The 20,323-nt window shown below is 38.0% G+C and overlaps 1 protein-coding gene across 1 annotated transcript in view; it reads left to right on the top strand.

Moving 5' to 3' along the window:
- Positions 1–1,433: 1,433 nt before the first annotated feature.
- The window catches only part of SYNPO2 (synaptopodin 2), a 78,434-nt gene continuing 59,544 nt past the window's right edge, over positions 1,434–20,323 (top strand). The window contains exon 1 of the mRNA XM_058838301.1: positions 1,434–1,584. Within this exon, the coding sequence (XP_058694284.1) occupies positions 1,456–1,584 (129 nt within the window). The 5' untranslated portion in view covers positions 1,434–1,455. The remainder of the gene's footprint in view (positions 1,585–20,323) is intronic.

The following is a 20,323-nucleotide window of genomic DNA, read 5'->3' on the forward strand; positions in this document are numbered from 1 at the left end:
CTTAGAGGACTAATGAAGGATTCAAGCTCCTAAAAGTCTGTCTATGTTTTCCAGACAGAATATTTCAGTTTAACAGGAGTTCCTGTTTCTACCTTGATATTTTGCCTTTGAAGCATCACTTCGGGGGTCACTTAATTGACAGATGCACTGGATAGGTGTAAGCCCTCAGTGGTTACCCGCTAATTAGATGCAAAGTCATGTAATTTAAATGATGAGTGTTCCCTGTAGCCCCAACATCTCTGACAGCTTAGAAACAACCAAGTGTTAACACTTCAGAGGGGAACCTCAGTGAATTTATACCGTGAGAATCTGGTGTCCCAATACTCTGGGTTTCAAAGAAAAAGGTGTTTCTTTCAGCAGCTTGTCCAGACATTAAAGACAGCTCACCTGCTGAACATTTTCCTTTAGAACCAGCTTAATTCAAAATGCAGTGTGATTTAAACCAGGCTACCTGACATTGGGCTGAGGTGAGTAGGAGATAATGCTGTCAGTTGTTAACACCCAGCTAGAGGAATGTTCATCCTATGCTGAAGAACAGTCATCTCTTAAACCATCACAATACCTCAATAATTTCCTTTTTTTTTTTTTTTTTTTTTTGTGCTTATAGTAAGGTTCCCCTTTAAAGACACAATGCAAACTTTCCATTGATAGCATCTGTAGAAGGATCTGATACTTCATTTCAGTAATCCTCTTCCCCTCTCTGGTAGGAAAGGCAGCAGGCTGTATAAGAACAGGGTTTATAATTATTAGGGTCCAATAGTAATTCAGGTCATTGCTAAATCACAATGCACATTAAACTATACTGAGGTCAGAGAGAACTAGAAGAAGAAGCGATTCCATGACAAGAAAATGATAAAGAAGCTTTTCTCCTTTTTTTATTTTCTTTTTTTTACATGCCTGCAGTGCTGCAGAAAGTGCATGCAGAGTAGAGATGAACGTCCTAAAGCCAGTTCAGACTAAGTGTATCAGTTATTCAGAGGATGTACATGCTGCTTCCCCTGACATTCTGCTTCCTTTGTTTGGAGTAAAAATGCAAGAAATGGGTAAATTAGAGCTTAAAATGTCTGGGACCAGTTACTAAAGTAAACTTATTTCCCAAATTGTCGCAGGGAAATGTACACTTCATTTTGCTGTTGCTTTGATTTAGCTGGCAGGAGAGCCCTGTTCAAAGGCAGCCTTCCCTGCCTCACGGGCGAATCACTTTTGTGTGCATTCCCTCAAGTTCCAAGTTCACTTACTTTCCTTTGAAGGTGGGCTGAGCATCGGAATCTGACGAAAGAGTGGGCTGTGCCCTCGCTGCGAGGGAGCTCTTCCATTCCCCTCAATGACTACATTTGCTCGTGCAGTACACAGCAGCAGCAACAGTGTGGTGCTCTGGGTCTCCAGCTCTGCCCGGCAGACGGAATCTCCAGCTCGCTGAACATCTGCAAGCCAAGTTTTTCATGTTCTATGTGAATGCTGCCCAACTGCACCAGGAAAATGGGCACAGGGGATTATCTCTGCATTGCTATGAGCGGAGGGGCGCCGTGGGGCTTCAGGCTGCAAGGGGGCAAGGAGCAGAAGCAGCCTTTGCAAATCGCCAAGGTAGGAGCATGACAGAAAGATGTTGGAGTTTTGTGGGCACGGATGATAAAGACCACTCTGTTTAAATCCAATCTGCATCCTGTTGGTGTGGATCTTGTTGTGATGCTTGTTCAAATTTGCTAATTTGTTTTACAGAGATTATACAGGTACTGATTCTGTCTTTGTCAATAAAAAGGGATTATTATTTTTTGGTAGCCTGCAAGTGTTGCAAAAAGTTTTATTAAATTCCGAATATTTCAATTATGACATGATGAGTGCCTTTCAGCTCCTGTTTGCTTTGCTCTCTGGCTCTGAGCACACTCAGCACATCGCAAAACTCAATCTCATATTAGGAAATGCTGCTTCAGTCATCTATTTATGATAGTTTTTCTACTTTGGTCATAGAATAAATACAGCTTTATCATGAGAAAATGTTCTTACTATTTTGGTAATCCTGGAAAGCATTACACTGACTTCTCTCTGGTTTTGGAAAGTTATCCAGTCTTAGAAGCAGCTTTAATAGATGCCGAACGTTCCCTCTTATATTTCATGAGCAACGCTGAAAATTACTGGACACTTTATAAATTATCTGCATGTATAGAAGGAGGGCAAGACAGACAGTAGAAGTTGACAATAAATTAAAAATAGGAACTGGTAGCCCCAACTTGCAGAAGTACTATTTCAAAAGTAGTTTTGTTAAAAATCAGTGCTCACTCCAGTGCAACAATGAAGATTTGTCACGGTTATTAAGGCTTATGTAACTGTATGGAGCTGCATTCTGTTCCCTGAGACAAGAGGGACAAATTTTGTCCAGGGCTCTGAGCTCAGCAAAATACCTCTGGCTGAAACAGTATGGGGACTGATCATCATCCCATGAGCTCTGCTAACTAGTTAAACTGCGGGAGAGAATTTAAAATGTATCTTATCTCCTTTCAGTGTCTTGGCAATGCAGTACACTGAGTGTGTTTGCTTTATTTTGATATAGTATTTTAGATGAGTAGTTCAGTACTTAAGCTGCAACTTTCTCAAGGTGCCAATACATTTATTAATTAGTTAACTTTAATTTACTTGATCAGTTAACTTTTTCACAAACAGCAGAAACAATAAATCTACCTCATCTTATAAGAGAAGGTCTTTTTAGCTCCCCTGTCAAGAAAAGAACATCTTTCACTCTTCACTTACTTCCTATCATATTAACCATATCCAGTAACAGAACTATGATTTATTGGGGGTCTGAATATTTTTTCTTATTCCTGTTAAGCTTTTTGTTTGTTTTTCTATGTTTTGCAAAACCTGAACATGCTCACTTTTTTTCTTACCGATGGGCAATGGTTGCTGTGCAAGTAAAACCTCTGATAACAGATGGCAGTGGACTCCTGCCACCTAGTGAAAACTTGTAGCTGGAAGTCAAAAAATCGTGAGCAGCGGTAAAAGACAAGTGATTACACAGACCAAAAGTAAAAAGCACAGGGGTTTGAAAACAAGATTCTCACTAAACTTTAGTTTTCCTGATAAAAACGGCCTATTCAAGTGAGGGGTTTGTTTTGTCTGGTTTTTTTTTTCGTATTCACATCCTAGACTGGGGCTCTTAAGTCTGGGCTCTGTTTTAGGACTAAAAGTTGGGACTTGAGATAGTTGTATCTTATTTCTAATGTATTTTCAGTAGTACATATTATTACTGTGTATTCCATAATCCCATTTTCTAAGGGAAAATCCCCAGGAAAATATACCCACATTTAGAAAAATAATAATATGCATTTTTAGGAAAAAACTCACAGGTACATGTTTGTTTTGCTGTAAATGAAAAGAAAGGCTCCAGAGGGGTTTCTTACCTTTGTTAGAGCGGAGGGAAGGGCACTCAGGTTCTGTCATGAGTGGAGAAGTGATTGTGGTATTGATCTAAAGGGGAGAGGGATATGAAATGGAGGGGAATGAGATAATCCATTAAAATACGTCAGGACACAAAATTCCCAAATTTGCACTTACCTACTCTTTGCTAAAGGAAACATACTGTTTTTAAAGCTGATAGAATAAGCACTGCAGCTCACTGCCAGAAGCAGCTTTTACCAGGTTTTTTTTATACCTTTTAAAATAGTTTTATTACATTTATAGAGAATATGTAAACTATCCCTGCCTTTGCCTAGCTCCTAAAGCATATATTCAAGTAGCATTTCCACTGAAATTCATGAGAGTTTTGCCTAGAGTATAAATTATTGTCTTCCATTACCATGCAAAGCATTAAGAGAGAGATAAAGACAAACCTTTTACCAAAAAATATCTCGGTACTTCTTCACAAATACTTTTGCAGATAAAACAGGCAATTTTCAACAGCAAATAATTTTACAACCACTAAATTAGATTCAAGACCTTTCAGTAATTTGTTAGTGTGAGACTGCAACAAATATATTTTTCTAAAGTATGAGAAAGTATCATTCTGCTTTTTTAAACTCTTATTCAACACATAGATTTGACTCATTTTCTGTAAAGGCATAAGAAGTATTTAACAATTCTCTTCCTCTATACCCTGGCTCTGTACACCAACTTAGTTTGTCAAGTCTGATAATGTTGCAAATACTTAATAAAAAACTATTTTCAGTTAAAAAGAATTTGCACATTCTATATGCTGTCCCAATATAAAACATAAGGGCTTTAGAAGAAAGTATTTTAAATCCTGTGTCCAAAGGCATACTGTGCTTAGAAGGTTATCTAATAAACAGATGTTATTTAAAAAAAAACCCGAACAGTTTAATCAGGAGTCCAAAGCTAAGGAAAACAGTGGTTGTGTGCATCCCCTCACTAAACCATGTCAGTGCTGTGCTGTAGGATGGCTTTCCCAAAGCAGGAGATGGGAAATCTCAGTGTAGCAGTGACCCTAGAAGGATAAGTATCCAAGATACATAAAAGCTAAGCAATGCATGGTGTCCTTTCCATTTTACCATGAGGTATATGAAAGAAGATTTTAAAAATTAATATAATTGTGGGGTTTTTAATTGAAAATTTCTTTGCAGCTTTTAATTTAAAATATATAGAAAATAATGGCTGGTTTTCTGAACTAGCATTTGAAAGGAAGTCCTGAGAGTTTTTCTATTAATACTTAACAATAGTTAACAGTAAAGATATATCCTTTAAGAAGCATCTCTTTTGCAACAGGCAATTTAATGGAGTTGCCCTAAAGATGATTTAGATTTGTAATTCAACTGCAATGTGACTCCATTAAATTATCTTTGCAAGAGGGGTACATTATTCTCAGCATATTTGTTACCTGCACCAAACAGTAATTTGATGGACTCATTGTCAAAGTCTTGGTGCTCCAAGTTTGGGAACTTAACCAAATAGTTCTAATATTTAAGGGAGGCAAGTTGCACAACTCTGACCTGTAAGCACTTCAAAGGAAATCTGGATTAATATCCTAAAAGTAAAAATGAACAGATGCTTACAAGGACACTTCTGCTACTGCTTCCCAAATTGTAGTTTTACCTTTGGCTTAGTAGTGACATGTGACAACTGGCTGCCTGGTCATTTTAGACTTGTGCCTTTGTCCATCAACATGCTCAGATTTCAAGTCTCAGTTTCATCATTTTGGATTCATTGGAACCTGAAACAGAAAGTGAAACTCAAAGACTTGGGAATGACCTGAACCAACAGTGTGAAAATTAATATTTGAATATGATTACTTAATACTGGATGCAAACAGAGGTGGGCTGTGTTGTGGTAGTGTGGCTTTTTCTCTGCTTTTATCCAAAATACTTGACACATACAGAACAACCCCAAGAGGTTTTCATCAAGTTGACCTCTACATTTTGTCTATCAGAAAAAAAATAAGGGGTGAGACATGTTAACACAGTTATGCTTTGGACCCTGAGGTAAGGCAAAACACGCCACTGTCACACATATATGTGTAAAGCATATATCGGCATATATATGGTTGGTCTATCCACAAAAGACATCACAGCTGCTGGGTTGAAGGAAACCTTCTAAAGTTGTTGTCATGCTCTCACATTGTCACCCTTGGCAAATGCTCCCGCTTGCAGGCAGGTAAATGAGGTTAGGGAATGCAGAATCTTCCTCTCCCTCTCCGCCACTGTTTGGAGCTGCAGTGGTCAGTGAGCTGGGTGAGGGTTCAGCCCTGGGCTATCGCCACCCTGCTGATACCGCCTCGTTTGTACCGCTTGACTTTTCAAACAGCATTTGAACACAACTTTATGCAATAGCAATCAGCAGAACAAGCCATGTTTAAAACATGCTAGTTGAACTTTGGCAGCAAAGGAGGGGAGTTTAGAGTCAACCTACATGATTTTAAACACAACTTGCCTTACTTGGCCTGTATTTGAAACTGTTTGTTTAAATTTGCTGGCTAATACATTTCCAAACATAGTTTGTTTTTGCAGCCTGGACAGACTCTTACTCTCAAATTCACCCTTCAGACCATCTGACACAGCTGGTATTTGCTGATATTCAGAAAACACTGTAAGGCATATTTACATATTCTTTCACACAAGGAGTTATGTGGAAGATTGTGGGTTTATCTATCTTTTCTGGAGAGGATTTTGACTGTGTTACAAGCCTTGACCCAATTTAATAACCAATATATTTTTGCACATGTTTAGATGACACAGTTCAACTTTCATTTAAGTAAATTCCATAACTTCCATTGACAGACTGGAAGAAACTGGACTTTATGGAGCTTAAGTTAATTTATTTTGCAAAACACAGGAACAAAGTAAATCTCTAGCTAACACAGACCACTGCTAAATAACTCTGTTCCAAAAAATCTGACAGTGCTAGTAGGAAAAATAATGAAGAAAAAAAATTCATACACCTTACCCACCAAAGGTTTACATGTTCTTCTAAAGGTTAGGGCTCTGTGTTCCCTACTTTCAAGGTTTTGCATTCCAGCCATTGTGCCAGTGGAAATGTTTAGCACTGGAGTCCCATCTAGTTGTTTAAAAGCTGCAGGCTGAACAAGCTCATGAGTGTATACCCTGCTTTGGATATACAGGACTACATACCAAGCTGGTTTTGGCATGCTTCCCACTGTATTTAGGCAAATACAAGCATGTTTTGGATACATGGTATTATTCATTTGTGCTTATTTCCATCTGATGCTTTTCCAACTCTCACGCTAGGCGAGTTTTCAATGGAATAGAATGAATGCCATAATTCACACTGATTTTAAAAAAACAAACTAAAAAAACTAAACAGTGTATTCCTACTAAATTAGATTAGCTGCTTTGTATAGAGCTTTGCTTCATTTTGTAGTTTCTTTGCTGGAAACATTTAAAATACACTGCAAGACATTATTACTTGTCATTGTTCTGTATTTTCTGCCATTGCATTCTTCTTGCGAATGTGAATGTAGCAGTAAGATTTCTGGCCAAGTTCACATTAAAATATCACAACAGGAAATGTTATTTACAGAGTCCTCTTGGATTGTGTCAGATTGTTTTAGAGGACACAGCTAACAATTTATGCATATCATGGAAGGCTTTTCTTTCAAATGCAGAACTCGGTGTTCTTCCTATTTGCAGCAGAAATGTTTAGAGCAGAAATTACTTTAAGGGACCATATTTCCTAAGTTAAATGCTTAGCACCCTATAAAGGGAGAGGGATTAGCAGAGATAGCTTCAGCTTTAAGAGGAATAATTCTGTGCATGGAATTAGCTATGGACAGAAATGATAACATTTAGATTGCAACCAGTACTCATGAGCACTGTTCGTTGGCTGGAACAAAACTGGCAGTAAAAAAACCCCTGGATATCAGCTTGAAGGTTTTAAATTTCAAACCTAATGTACACAAGTTACACAGTGGATTTTTTTTTTTCTTTTCTGTAATTTATCCCATCTGCACCATTTCATTAGAATCTGTAGGCCATAGTCAATGCGAATTTTAAGATCAGACTAACATACATTTAGATTGTAACACTTCAGTGTGCACCAGAATCAAAGTGCTGTGTTTTGGTGACCTGCCAGTACAACCTGGTGTTGAGCACGAAGGCCAAAAATCTTCAGAACACCTCAGCACCTTGCTCTGGGTGGAGAGCTAAGAAGAGTGGAAAGTAGCTGCTTTATTTGTGGCTCATGTGGAAGGTAAATTCTAACAAAAACCTGGCTCAAAGCTCACCAGAGGAAACATGCTTAGACCCTGAGCTGTCTATGATGTTCTGCAGTCCTAGGCACAGTATGGACCATCCCTCTCTTATTTAGAAGAGAAACTCTGTCTGCACATTGTCATTCTACTTTATAGAAATATATCTTGAATCCTTTAAGTCTCTTTTTTGTTTTACATCTGCTTCCTACATCTGGGACTGGGCACTGAGTGCATGGGTAACCTTTTGCTTCAAAAAAGTTATGTCATCCTGGACTGAGTAGCTGTGGAATCATTATTTTATGAACTCGCCTTTTTGTAAGTATATTTGAGAAATATGGTACTATTTAGGAAACTGGATGCTTTGGGTTTTGAAAGCATGTTTTATATTACAATTCATTAGCAGATGAACTGGTGATGGGTCAAAACAATGAAGAAAGTAGATAAACTGTGGTGTTCTATACTGCTGGTTTCACTTGATACCTTCTCCATAGCATAAACATGCCACGTATGGCATAAATTGCTGCAATATCGAATTTCTAGAAAGTTTCTAAAATAAAAATAATGTAAGGCACCATATGTCCATTGTGGCTCTTCACAGTAAGAGAAAGAAAAGCAAACAGAATGACAGGGGAACATAATTTAATAGGACGAAATTCGCTCTTTCTAGTACTCTCTGCCTAATACAGGAATATCAGGAGCTGCTGGTTGTCTGAAGGCAAATGTGGCAAAGCTGAAGCTTTGTTTTAAAAACCTAACAGTTGAAATCTCACTAAAGGAACCCTTAAGAGAGGAGTTACTTTTTTCCCCATGAACTCATTGGGAGCTTTGCCATTGACTTCAAAGGGCAAAGGATTGGGCCCTAGTATATATAATATAGTGCAGTTATTTAATTAGAAGCAGATATCATGAATAAGAATCCTCACTGGGAAGAGTGGAGCAGATTTTGCTATGAATCTGTTTAGTACAGATTTCTGTGTCGAGCAGAAATCATTCCCTTCTAAGGAACAAAAAAACCATCTTAAACTTTGGGGTACTGTGATAACATGGTTATATAATATAATTTTATTCAAGTTATTTGGTAATTATTTGGTATATTTCTTTTCCAACCTGTCTTGGAAGTCTTGTGTGAGGATGAAGACACTTGAGCTGAAGGCTTTTAAATCTGCTTATTTGTAAGAGAAAGAAATGCTTGCTAATAGTACAGAGTAGACTGATATTACTAGAAACTAGAGGCCATTTATTAAAGGACTGATAATGTATCAGTGTAAGCTAAGGGGAAAATTTACACAGTGGACATATCCCTCAGTTGTAAATGTTTAGTGGTTGAAGGCAGTCCTTGTAACTGCCCTCTCCCTTTCTTTAGCTCTGCAAACAGACTGACCTGTGTTGGCTAAATGGTATTTCCTAAGCAATTTAGATTTCAGGGCTTTGCTAACTCACCTCATTTTGCCTGACAGCTCAGGCAACAGTCCTAGGAGCAGTTTATCTGTCAGATTTGAAGTGTAGAAACCCCCAGGTTAGGAGAGGAAAGAGGAAAGGGAGAGGAGTGCCAGGCAGCTGGGGGTGACACCTTTTCCAGCTGGCACAGGTGTGGCTGGACAAGTCTGTAACTCTTTGACACTCCAACAATTTCACTGGCATCCCTTTGGAAAGGCTCTAAGGGTCCTGCTTGTCATCTGTAAGAAAAGCATCTCTACAGAGAACCATGCAACAGTAATTGCAATTGTTGTCTATACCTGTGTAATAGAAGGTGTTTCCAAGATGTGCTGCTGTCAAGGGGAATCACATCATGCATCTAACAGCTTTATTCATCCACCACCACTGAAACAGCCATCTCTCTATTTACCTCACTAAATCCTCTTCTTCTCTGCCAGGAATTCTTGCTCTGCTTTCTCTTATTCTCACTGTAGTACTTCTAATTAAATACACCACTACACCTACTTAAATATCAGTTTCAGTGAATTCACTGCAAATTGTGGGCAAAAATGCCTCCAACTTCAAACCTTATTATTTGGTTAGAATAGTGCCCATCACTTCCACTGAACTTCCTTTGGACTGAAATACAGGAAACTTTGTACTTTCATGAACTCTCTCAGCACAGAAATCTCTGAACTACTACAGCTTAACAGCTGTGGCTGGAATAGAGTGATCAGCATTTTGTTCCACAAATTACATTTTCCTACTTTGCAGAGATCACTTCAAAGACCAGCTGCCATAAGCCACTAATTTAATTACAGAGGATGCATATGGAAGTAATCTGAAAGGGATAAATAGCTTTCTATATTATCATATCTTCATAATGACCTTTTTGCATGCTGAAATAATACTTGCAGGACTTGCAGGATAGTGTAAGACTTGCTTGCAAAATCCTTCAAATTAGGAAAAACTACCATTAAGCACTGAAGTTTTAAGCAAATTCCAGCATGTGATACTATTTAATGCCTAAGATCCTCATGAAGGAGCAGCTGTTAGACATCCTTCAGAGAAAAAAAGACCAAAGTTTCAGTATTGTTGGCTTTCCAAAAAAAAACAAAACAAAAAAAACCCAATGGATACCTAGGAAATTAGAAGTGTTTCACCTTAATTGTCAGTCAGTGGAATAAGTATATTATGCTGATCAATATAAAATAAGCCATTCAAAAGAGTGGAGAGTTTCATTATAGAATATATAGTAAGATTACATAATTAGCCTTTGAAACAAAATGTTAGTATTAAAGTTGTTATCTCATGGTATTGATACTGTTAGTCAAAGTCAGTCTTTAGGTGCGTCATGCATTTGGGGGGGTATCTGAGGGAAAGTACTTGACATGTGAAAACCACAACCAGGACAACCTTTGGAGGTTCCAGTCCCTCTGGTAAATGAATTTGCAGTGTGCCTTTATGTCCACTTTAAATAATCACCTTTTCATGATACTGTCATGATTGATTATCACTAGATGGTGCTCTTCACAGTCCCCAAAATCATAGGTAAGTGAATGTAAATACAGTTCTACCTTGGAGAAGTTTTGGTTGAAAGGTTTAACATTTCCTTACTGAAGCTGAAAGTATCATTCAGCTCAGTTCCCCTCAGACCACATAATTTTAAAGTGCAGAATTAATGCCCCCAGGAAAATTTGTATACAAACCAAGTCAAGAATCACAGAATATCAAATTAATCAAAATCATAACATCAAATTAGTAATTCCAAATCTTCCTTTCACTTCTACTTATTATACTCTGCACACAAATAAAATGTAATCCCCCTTAAGGAGGATAAGACCACATAATTTTAAAGTGCAGAATTAATGCCCCCAGGAAAATTTGTATACAAACCAAGTCAAGAATCACAGAATATCAAATTAATCAAAATCATAACATCAAATTAGTAATTCCAAATCTTCCTTTCACTTCTACTTATTATACTCTGCACACAAATAAAATGTAATCCCCCTTAAGGAGGGCTCTATAAATTTGTACTAAGGTTTGACTTGTGGTTTCATAACACTGCAGTTAGGACAAATTTTGATCTTAGAAAAAACTGACTAAAAAATATTTCAGCAGTTCAGAAGAAAGTGGCAGTTGTAATCCTTTAAAGAGAAAATAAAAGTATTTCTGCATATATTCATATAATATTCATATTCATATAATGTTCATATATTATGAACATTAAATAGTAATATTACACACAGCTATTGATTACATGCAGTGAAATAATAATTCAAAAGAGTATCAAAAATACTACCTCAAACCTCAGTTTCTTGCAGCCCAATATGATGACAGCCTGAGCAGACAGGGCTGGGAGCCCTGGAGGTGCAAGAACTCTCCCAGGTCTTGTATCAGATTTAAATCAAATTTTGAGTTATATTAAAATGGTGTTTTTAATAAATTCCTCATTACCCTTTCTCTGCCCTCATTTTTAGTCTGTAACAGTCTGTAACACTAGATCTTGATTTTACTAATTTGATGAAGAATAGACTAACATGAAGTACACCAAATCCAAGACTGCATCATTGACCAGCCATGGTGTTGGAAATCTACCCAAGTTTTGCAGCTTAAGCCCATTTTAACTCAAACAGTTTAAAATGAACAGATCAGTAGTACAGGTGTGATGTAAGTAAGTTTTTCATGGTTGACTCTTCATTTTGAGGACCCTGATGCAGCTCCTAAACGTGCTACATTTTAAAGTAATTTTCCAGATCCCCAGGATCATAATTTGTGACTACAGAAGGGGTTTGACTTGAAAACCTCTTGTCATTCTGGTTTCGGTTTTCTTCCTCTATATTTACAGGAACAGTGAGAAACAATCCAATGAATCTTAATGCAGTGAGAGGCCCATGAATGCCTCTTTTTCTACACTGGCATGAACAGTACAAAGGCTACAATAATTAAGCCTGAGGAGGTAGTTATGCTTGTGGCCTGTGATTTTTTTAGAGTTACAGTATGAACAAACAAAGCACTGAATTGCATGGCCTGAGAACAATAGTACCCAGCCCTGTACCAGCCTTCTGGGTCACTCACTGGTTGTTTGCTTCCAGGCCTGATTTGCATAAGAGGCCTGGAAAATTTGCAGAAGCTGGGAATTAGCACAAATTGATACGGGGTGCTAATTGACTCAGGCAAAAACTAAAGATGCACTGACCTGTTCAAACCAGACTTGGATTCAGGCCTTCGGATTCCTGCACCGTCCAGTGCTGAAGAACTAAACCCTGGCACGGTTCATCAGCTGCTGGGCCCTGGGATAAAAATAGACAGGCAGAAATGGGATCATGTTTTAGCATAATCAGCTGCAACAGAAAAGGGTGGGAAGAAACCTTTCCTCTTCTGGAAAATGCTTTCTTTTCAGATGTTTCAGGTGCTGCTGTAGGCAATGGCATGGCAGCCAGAGCTCACCTAAAATGAGAGCCAAACCAAACCTTTTCCCAAAGCCTTTTACTGCTCTAGACCCAAATACATTTTTAAAGGTTGAAAACCTTTTTTAAAGGTTGAAAACTCACTGTTCCATGTTTGTGGGCAGGTGTGTTCCATCAAGAGCAAGGAACATAATTTATTTCAGTGACTGGATCAAATGTGCCGGATGCAGACACAGTGATTCACAGATGTAGGAGTCCCCTAGTGCCTCAGCCGCGTGCAGTGCTTCTCTTGTCTGATAAACATCTAAAATGCTTCTTCCAATAGTCTTCCATCAGATCATAATGAGAAAAAATAATATGTTAGGAAATCCTCTCTGCTTTTAGAGATCTGTAGTACTAAAGAAAGCAGTGTTCACCTGTGGGGATTCACATAATCTCATCCTATACCTGCATGTCCCTTAAAGCAAAAATTACACTTAGGTGCATGTGAATTTAGTTTAATTTAAAAGTTTTCATGAACTTCTGTGGATTTTTTCAGTTTTACATTTGCAAGATGCTCTCAGGCCAGATGATATTTTCATGTGCTTGGTTTTCCTTTTGGCCATTTAACTTGGCTCACACAGGCCTTGTGTAGTTTCTCCTTTATTTTAATAGTCACACCCTAAACCTGTATCTCAAATACACATCCTGACACAACTGCACTTGGTTAGTTTTGACTCGTTTCTTCCGTGCTGAAGAATGTACAATCCTCTCTGACACAGCGACATCAAAATGCTTTCACTGTGTTTTTTCAATTTATTGCGTAAGTTAATAAGAAAAAGGTAAGTTTCAGGGCAAAATAATAAAGAGAAAATGAAACTGGACACTGATTCTAGCACTGAATTTAATTTGTGGAGGTGCTGGCCTGTGACATCTCTTTAAAGACTACGTAATCCTTAAAAAGTGTGCTTCCCAGAGAAACTTGAGGAGATACTAGCAGTTCATATAATAGGAGCTTTCCCTCAAAATTATATTAGTAAGAGGTGTCAGCAAAGTCTTCTGAGGCAATCTGAGTCAGTTTATCATCTTTTAGGTGAAAAAAAGCACTGTACATGTTCGCATTCCTATTCAGTTGCTTAAAAGGTCACTCCTGATCTTCAGTCAATTTTAAAAAGACTCCTTACATCACCAGCATGCTGAAAACTGTGTCTGAATATAAGAGTTTCTTAAAAAGCTAAAATCAGTGCCGTGAGATAAGGAGCTTCACAACCTACCAATTTTTAATGTACATAAAAATGTGAATTGTTGGGAAGCGCTTGCTCGGGAAACAAATACAAAATTATGGAACCAATTCACATAAATGTCTTTTCAGTTTATACCTGTGCCTTCACAAGTTCCTCCTGGCCTCTACTCCTTTTGTTTGGTGCTTGGCATTTGGAAAAATGCTGCAGATCAGGGTTGACTTTGACATTACTAGGGGCTTCCTCACACCCTTTGGAAAAATCACCCATGAATATCATGCTGTCATATTGCCACATGCTCCCTCAGACGGCTTGACTGCTTTTTCTTTCACAAATAAGCTCTGAAAGCAGCACAGTGCGTATGAGAGGAGAAGGCAGTGATGTCCATTTCTTCTGCTGCTTTTGTCTCCTGTTTTCAAGTTAGTATTTGACCTTTGTTAGGAGTTGACCCACCTTCCACAGGGAAATATCACATGGAGGATTTTGGATTTGTAGCTGCCAGAGTCTTCATTTCAGAAGTACTTACAAAAGGTGCCTCTTAATTTGGTACAAGATGCAGTTATTTGTTGCTTTCCTATGTGGTTTTCAGTCTAAAAATCAAGTCATGAGGATCTGGCATGGTTTAGGATTTAAACATACTAAGGTTGTTTGGAGGTTCCACAACAATGCAGCCAAGTCAGATGCATCATTTAATAGTGGAAAAATATGCAGGACATCTTGGAGCAAAGTTGGAGCAACAGTAGCCACACAAAATGAAAAGGGATTGATAGAGTAATACAACTAGGGCTATCTGAAATCTTTCTATGACCATGTTGGGGTGAAATCTGATGGCAAGCATGTATTTTATGGCCACATGTTAATCTTCTTGAGCAGGATGAGTTATTAAATTAAATCCTCAAAATGAGCAGCTCTTTCATGTGCACTTATATTTTCCAGATGTTCGATACAATCAAGATTACCCTGTTCATTTGCATGTGCTTGTTTCTTTTGTTGTTATTTTTAGAAAATTCTTTAAAATTATTATTATTCTAACATCTGAGTAAGATTTGAAAATTCTTCTTATTTTAGTCTCAGCACTTTCCTATTATATTTCTTAATCCTTATTTCTATTATTTAAAGTTTTGGAAGAGACTGGGATTTAATTTAAACTAATTAAGCAAGTAGAAATTTTGTCCTAGGTTTCACTATTTTGAGGGATTCAGCAACATCAGTGATATTTATCTGTCCTATTTAGCAGTATGGTTTTATAAAAATTACATCCATGCTAAGAAAAAAAGCTGTGGCTCAGCATAAATAATAGCACTTCAAATGGTGGTGTTTTTCAAGGCCCTACCTGCTTGACAGAACCAGCATTGCAGAAAGTCAATGCTGTGTGTTGCCATTCCCTGGCAAGAAATGTGCACCTGGAGGTTCTGACCCTCTGCAGAAATTTCACTTCTGAAAAATATTTTAAACTAAACATCCAACTCGTGCCTATGATCTAATGGCATCAGTTACCCTGCATCCTTTTCCTCTGTGAAAGGTTTGAGAGGTAAACATTACTTCAGCTGCAGCCTTCTGTCCGTGGAACTGCATCCCTGACTTAGCAAATGGCTTAAAGCGGAGACAGGTCTTGGAAAAAGGTCATGAAAGGATCTATCTGGGATGAGAGATGCCATATTATGCTTCTGTTAATACATAAAAATAATAATTCAGAGGAAGAAAATGAAATAAAATAATAAAAATGTATACCAAAGGTCTACTTGAAACAATACGCCAGCTTCTTATATTAAGAATTGTCAAAAATGGCAGCATTAAAAACAGCCCCAACTGGCTCCTTCCCAAGCTCCATGCCTTTTGGATTTTCTTAAAAATTCAATCTTTACAGTTTCAGAATAATGCAACCATTGTAATTCAAGGACGCTCCCCTGCTGGTTTTGATTAATTTATTTTAACAACACAGAAAAGGTCTGCTGTAGCTCCTCTAGTAATATAAATCCCTGTTACAAAGGATTCTGTTGTCTCCACCTCTCTAATAAACGATAGTGTCAGGGGTTCAGAGCTAAATGGATGGCAAGACAACTTCAACAATTCGTCTCTGCTTATGTGTCTGAATTAATAGCAGGGTTTTTTCCCCTTTCAACCTTTAACTAATTTATAACTCTGTTCTTACCTTCCTATGTAAGTAACAGATCCAGTGAAATATTTTAATTTGCATGCAATCACACATTTTATACTTTAAAAATTAATATCTTGAAAAGATTGTCAGATATCTTAAAAAATCCCCATAAAATAATTGTGGCTATCTGCTCAACTTTTTAAAACTTACTGTGAGTCTCATGACAAATACAATTTTCCTTACAGTACCAGCTCGCAGAATCTTGTTCTTACTTGAGTTCCAGCTTTCTTTAAAATTAAAATACATTTCTGGATGTCCTGGACTGCAAAGTGATCCCATCCCCAAGGGAGAAAAAACCCCAAGCAACCCCAAGTTTTTAATGTTCTAATCTTTTTTCATGTGGTACTAGAGAAACTGGTACTTGCTGTTTGCAGGGCTGATGGAATAAGCTTGGCAGGCCCACAGTCTGAGAACAAAATGCCCAGTGAGGACACCTAAATACCTGTTACAGTTTCAATGGACAGAAATTGAGTAGCACAACAAAGCTATTAAAATAACAGTGGCTTTCAGAGGTTGCAGAGATTGTCACAGCAAATTATGGCATGCACATATTCTCCCAAGTCCTAAGAGTATGTGAATTCTCCAGCATTCAAGCAGCATGATTCCTTTTGGGAATCATACAGCACTGGAAAAGAAATTGCTGTTAGCTTACTTATACAATTACATACTCTTGAACTGTTTTCATTTCATATAAATATTAAATATTCCTTTGTTTAAACTAATTGATTAAAAAATATTAAATAAAAGGAAATCAAACCATTTTCAAGCTGTTTCTTACAGATTTCTGGTCAACTTGCTGCTCATTTGACAAGTTGCATGTGTTGTTTCAACAAAGCCCGTATGTGTGAGAGTATATACAGATGCTTTAGGCTAACATTAAACCATGTTCTATAGTAGGACTCTTTCTGTAGTCCAAATAAAGTAGGTAGTGTTTTCATAACTATCAATTCTTGGGTTATGGAGAATGTCTTCAAATAGAAACAGAAAGAGGTTTATCTTTACAAACAGGTCTCATTCCCTTAAAAGGAAGTTGTTTCTTTTTTCTTCTGCTTCTTTGGAGAACTGACTACAAACTGGGAATGGTTATTGTATGACTCATTTGGGAAGAATAGCTACAGTGTAAAAAGTTCAGAAGGGATTTTAATAAAACCAAACCAAATTATCTTCTGTTTTGGGCATGATAAGGATAGAGCAAAATATGAAGCTTTTCAGAATGCTGTAAGTCAGCCTAATACTGTAGTGTTTTGAAGGGAAGGGAGAAAAGGTCAGGAAAGACTAAAATATTTTCCCCTAGTTTCAGTTCTATAGATAAGACAGAAATCCCCTCTCTTAAGGAAATTTTCATTTACTTTATTCTGGTCTGGTCTAGTCTGGCAGTGAGCTCCTGCATCCACCAGGCAAACAACTGACTGCCAAAACCAGACATCGAGCTTGGGAACGACCCCTTACTGAGCTATGCACAGATAATGGGACTTTCCTACTGCAGCCCATGTACTTCAAGTACTTGGAAATTCCCCCAAACCCCAACACTGTCAGTTAAACTTAAAAATCATAACATTATTCCAATAAAACAACATTAATGCTGTTCTCTCACAGTAGCTACTGCAAATGCTACAAGTAAATATTACTGCATTACCCCCTGCATTGCCTTAAAGGATACAACAGCAAAGTTAGGACACAAAAACTTCTGTTAATGTTTTTAATTTAGCATCCTTTCCTTACAGCCCTCATGTTTGTTTTTACAGTTTTGTAAATGAAATCATGTCTTCAGCATGCCACTTAAAGTTCTGCTTCTCTTTGTGCTGCAGCACTTGAGTATCCTGCCTTTCAGGGCGTGAAAATGGGGTTATGTCTCATAAAGCAAAGTTTTAGCAGGGTTTGTGATCTGTTCATCTTAGGAGCATGCAGTGAAAAAGTGCAGGCTAGCTCATGCAGTACCTGGGTGAGGGATGCTGACAGTTTAGCAAGTGTTCCATGCAAAACATGGGAAAAAGCACTTTTTTTTTTTTTTCTAGGTTCAGCACTAGTTGTTTGCACATTGCTAATCTAGCAAGAGAATTTTATAAAATTTTTATTTTATTTCTCCCTTGTGTATATACAAAAAAATTGTAAAGTAATTTGCTGCATTTGTCACTTGCAGTGAAGTCACATTCCCTTAAATTTCAGACTGTTATGTGTTTTTTTGCTTGAAAGTTCATGTTCACTGTTGCCCATTTTGTCCATGTCCAAGGTTTTCCAAAGTGCTAGTAGGATTTTTTTTTACTATTTTCTCATGCTTGAAGCACTATGAAACTTTTCCCTGAGTGTTCCTTCTAAGATTGGTCTGACTGAGGCTGAAGTTATTAGAAAGTGATTTCAATGGGAGTTTCACATTTGGAAAGCAAAATCATGACTGTATTTTGGCAAGGCTGTTGAAGTATCTGAACTCCCTTTCCTAGGAATTTTACAGGAGACTGCTGAACATTTCACGTTGCCATGAGGCTAACTGCGTTTGAATCTTCTGAATATATCTAGAATTTCCTGTAGTCTTCAAGCTAAGTTTTAAAAGAAAAATGATTCAAAACTCTCTTCACCCCACTTCCAGCTTGCTCATGTTTGACCATTTGGTAATGTCTTGGCCAAATAAGGTTCATGGATGCATCACATGCACTCAGTTATTTCTGCAAACCCAGAAATTATGACTCTGGGCTTTACAGTCTAGCCCAGATTTTACAGTAGAGCTTAGGCATGCAGTGCTGATCCTTTATGAGGTACCTGTGATGATGGGAGATCTACAGGCACAGCCATCATTTACCACTGCACTAGACTGTGGATAGATAAATTATAGAATTTGGATATTTTAATAGATTTTAAAAATACATATATTTTATAGATCTCACATTTTAAAAAAGGCATGGGTGAAGCTACTCTAGCTGCTGCTACTGTCCCAAAGTGCTGTTCACTGTGGGGACCTAGCAGGTTGCTGTTTGGGAAAGGTCCTGCTGCTGGGAATAGGAGGCCAGCTGGGACAGGAGGCTCCTCCTTGACAATAGTCTGGATAGTGCTCTGCCTGATAATGAGGGGAGTGATATTTCAGCAGACTGCAAAAAGAGAGTCTGTGCCTCTTTTAAAGGCCTACCCTGGACCTGGTTGCCAGGGAGCTGCAGGAGGGCCAAGGCTGGCAGCAGACAGGGAAATAATGCAGCTGAATTCAATTAGAGTGCATCAGTAGAAGTAAGTGAACTATTAAAATAAACAGTTTCCCTAAATCAGAAAGGGTTATGACCGCAGAAACTGGAGCCTTTTCATATTTCTTTATGCCATATTGAGCTATTAATGCTTTCTAACATGAGCCACTGCATTGCAAATGTGCTGAGGACGTGATTGTGTTTAGGCTTGCACACGTGGCAGGGACCCACCTTGGCCCCTCTGACATCAGGCATTTTTCAGGATCCACGGCAGGCAGAGATACAGCAAGGCCCTGCTTCCCCCACAGACTGAGAAGCTGCTGCCTTGGTTTGTGGATCAAAGGGAACCAGAGGTAACAGCATGAGAGAACAGGACTGTGAGCAATCCCCTCCTTCCCCTTTCTGCTGGGGATTGCTGCTGAACACCTCCAGAGAGTGTTCCTCCAGATTTTCCAAATATCCTGATCAAACCACTGGCCAGGACATAACCCTATCAGAGCAGAAACAACCCAACACTTTACTAATGCCTTCGGATATCCTGGATCAATTTTCCTCTAAGTGCTACCAAATTGATTTAATGAGAGAGATTTTCTTGATTTAAAAGGAAGCATCCTGAGTATTTCCTGGACTGTAGATTTAATTTGTTTGGAACTGCTATAGGTATTCATCAGTGAGCATATACCTAGTTTTAATGTATAACAGCCACTGCACTTCATACTAAAGCCAGAGATTTAGGAAGAAACTGGGTGTGAGAAAGTGCTGCTTGCAATTGAGTTCTTTGGGAAATATAGGAGTGTCCATTTCCCTACTGCTTAGACTTCCTTGATGGCAGATTTTGCAGATATTTATGACTAAGTGAAAAATCAAAGTGGAAAAACATAATAATACACAGCAATAGCTATTAGAAGAGCATGTACTGCAAGAGATTGCTAGGTCATATATTCAGGGGAATAATACAATGTCCAGCAGAGACAACAGAAATACTTAAAAGTGTTAAATAAAGAAGTACCTTGGATTTTAGGTGGTATTCTCAAATTATGATTTCCTGCCTAAAAGAAAGAAGGATAATGAAGATAAACACAAGTTAACGATGAGAAATAAAGGGAACAATCTTATAAAAAATAGTAGGGCAGGAAGCAGCATACATTTTGAATATGAAAAAAAGACTCCAAAGAAAGTGTAGTGACAGTCCATAAAAATGTTACCTCAAACTGCTGTGGAATTTGCAGCTGAGCTCCCATTTCCTTCAAAGGTTGAAAATGACAAGTTTCTGCAAAGCAGCCTTCTCGAAGTTTGCA

This window comes from Poecile atricapillus, chromosome 4, assembly GCF_030490865.1.
Source record: "Poecile atricapillus isolate bPoeAtr1 chromosome 4, bPoeAtr1.hap1, whole genome shotgun sequence".
In the NCBI taxonomy this organism is placed as follows: Eukaryota; Metazoa; Chordata; class Aves; order Passeriformes; family Paridae; genus Poecile; species Poecile atricapillus.